This window comes from Myotis davidii, unplaced genomic scaffold, assembly GCF_000327345.1.
Source record: "Myotis davidii unplaced genomic scaffold, ASM32734v1 scaffold243, whole genome shotgun sequence".
In the NCBI taxonomy this organism is placed as follows: domain Eukaryota; kingdom Metazoa; phylum Chordata; class Mammalia; order Chiroptera; family Vespertilionidae; genus Myotis; species Myotis davidii.
This window is the reverse complement of record NW_006295183.1, coordinates 1,748,121-1,750,537: the sequence shown is the minus strand read 5'-3', so window position 1 is coordinate 1,750,537 and position 2,417 is coordinate 1,748,121. Positions and strand designations below refer to the sequence as shown.

Here is a 2,417-nt window from a genome sequence, read left to right as displayed (position 1 = left end):
TTTCTGCTGCAGCGTGAAAGGCTTTGTGAAGAAGCTGCGGCTGGTGAGCGCGGCTGCGGGCGGAGGGCGGAATGCACGGTGCTCAGGGGCAGTGATGGGCGTCACGTAGGCAGGAGAATGCCCCGTTGGTCTTCTCTTCCAACCTTGTTTCTATCAAGGCCGCCCTAGAGGCGAGGCACCCCAGCGGGAAGGAGGGCGATAAGGCGCCGTCTTTGCGCACTCGTGAAGCAAAGGCAGCCTGCTTACCTGGATGGCCTGCGCTCGGACCCCAGGCCGGGTCCCCAGGCTACCAGGCGAGGCAGCTGCGCTTGTGCCAACTCAGAAGCCAGCAAGGTAATGGGGGAGGCGGTGCTTCTCTCCTGTCGGTGGGAAGTTTGATGTGACCGAGCTCAGGGCTCATTCAGCCCGGAGCCTGGAGTGTGGGGCCTCCGGGAGCACGGCGGTCAGATCTGAACAGACGCTCGGAGAGAATGAATCCTCATGGGGAGGAAGGCGAGCCGGCCAGTTAGAGAAGTGGAAACTGCCATAGGAGACTGTGCTGAAGGAGTTCAAGAAAAAGGGGGAAGGGGAAAAAAATTAATTTTAAAGCAGAGACCTATAGAAGATGGGGTGGAAATAGTTCAAAGTGACTACAGAGAAGCAGTTCTGCTTACGATGAGGAAGAATTTTATGTTGGGGAAGGTCCCCAAATTACATGGCCACTTGGGAAGGTAGTACATTCCCAGAAAGCAAAGGTAACAGGCACCGATGAGCACTTGGTGAGTCGCTATCGTGAATGTTGTGAATAGCTAGACAAATGGTTTCTGCCGTATGCACACATCCATGCATTTCAGTGGTGCCTTTTAGATGTGTGTATGGCAGACACTGGTTTATTTGGGTATTTTAGAAATGATCATTTTTAACAGCTTACGCCTGTATTCAATAATCACTGACAAATCGTATCTGTGTGTTTTTTCCTTGCAGGCACTAACTGCGGCATCTATGACCCTTTTCATCCTCACACAGGCCCCTGAACCATACATTGTCATCACTGGATTTGAAGTCACCATTACTTTATTTTTCATAATTTTATATATGCTCCGACTTGATCAAATAATTACCTTTCTATTTTGGCCTTTGCTTGTAAGTGTTCCGTTTCATCGTTAAAATTAACTACTTTTTCCTGCCCTCGTGGGACATTTTAATAAGCTCTCTTCTTTCGTTTTCTTAAGCCTGTCTGGAATCTCTGATACACGTAGGAAGGAGAAACGCTACCTGGCGCTGAGGTGCCCTGTATTGTCCCTGGGGGAGATTCTCGGGGAGCCAGGGGAGCCACAGCACATAAATTCCCCTTTGAACTCCGTCCAAAGGAGATGTGGCTGACCCTTCTGTCAGGAGAATTCACCTAAGTGTAAATCTTTTCAAAACATTTAAATTAAAGGTCATGGTTAAGTCTGAGAACAATCTTAATCTTTATCTTCCTTTTAAATGCATGCTGCATTTAAAATGGGGGGGCGGGTAGAGATGGAGGCAAATACACAGTATCTATATCTTACACATCCCTGGTCACTAAATGGAAAATCAAAATAATTTGGGAGACTCAATAAAGCACAAAATTATCTTATTTTAAAAGTCTGCAGTCATTAAGGCATCTTGTAGAGCCTTATTTAGCAGCATATGGATTTCATCGGCCACATTTGTAACATTATGAATAACTGCCCGGTGGAGTGCCCACATAGTTCTATACACTGTCAAAATAGGCGTGTTGAAGATATTAGTTAAGGTGTGTCTGGTCCTGCAGTCTGCACTCTAAGCTGGTTCGAGGACAGTGGCTCTCAACCTTCCTAATGCCGCGACCCTTTAATACAGTTCCTCATGTTGTGGTGACCCCCAACCATAACATTATTTTCGTTGCTACTTCATAACTGTAATTTTGCTACTGTTACGAATCGTCATGTAGATATCTGATATGCAGGTAACAAACTTGGAGCCCTACATTTAACAGAATCCACTGAGGGGGAGAGCGGACTATGGGTAGCTTACTGAAAGTGGTCTCTAAATCTCTGAGGATCACGCTTTGCTGATACTGTAATCTTTTCAAAATGGTGCTATACGGTCAACTAAGTTATTACTCCATTATGTTACCCAGATTCCTCTCTGCTCTTGATCTAACGAATTCATTTAGTCACCAAATGTTCAGTATCTGCTCATCCCAGGTTCTGTGATGGGTTCTTTAATAAGACAAAACACAAATCTTGTACCTGAGAAACTTTCAGTGTCGCCAGGAAGAAAGGTGGATGAGCAATTCAGTGTGGCAGGTGCTGTGACAGATGTGCACCCAGGAGGGTGTAGAGGCACCCAGCCAGGGAAGGGGACCAATCATAACAGGCCTGAGCTGAGGGCTGAAGAAGGAAAAGTCGTTAGCAGACTGATATGGG

At 46.5% G+C, this 2,417-nt stretch overlaps 1 protein-coding gene across 1 annotated transcript in view; it reads left to right on the top strand.

Moving 5' to 3' along the window:
• The first annotated feature begins 6 nt into the window (after positions 1-6).
• LOC102770987 (chemokine-like factor) overlaps positions 7-2,417 on the top strand; it is a 7,991-nt gene continuing 5,580 nt past the window's right edge. Inside the window, exons 1-2 of the mRNA XM_006769849.2 lie at positions 7-43; positions 964-1,122. Of these exons, the coding sequence (XP_006769912.2) occupies positions 982-1,122 (141 nt within the window). The 5' untranslated portion in view covers positions 7-43; positions 964-981. The remainder of the gene's footprint in view (positions 44-963; positions 1,123-2,417) is intronic.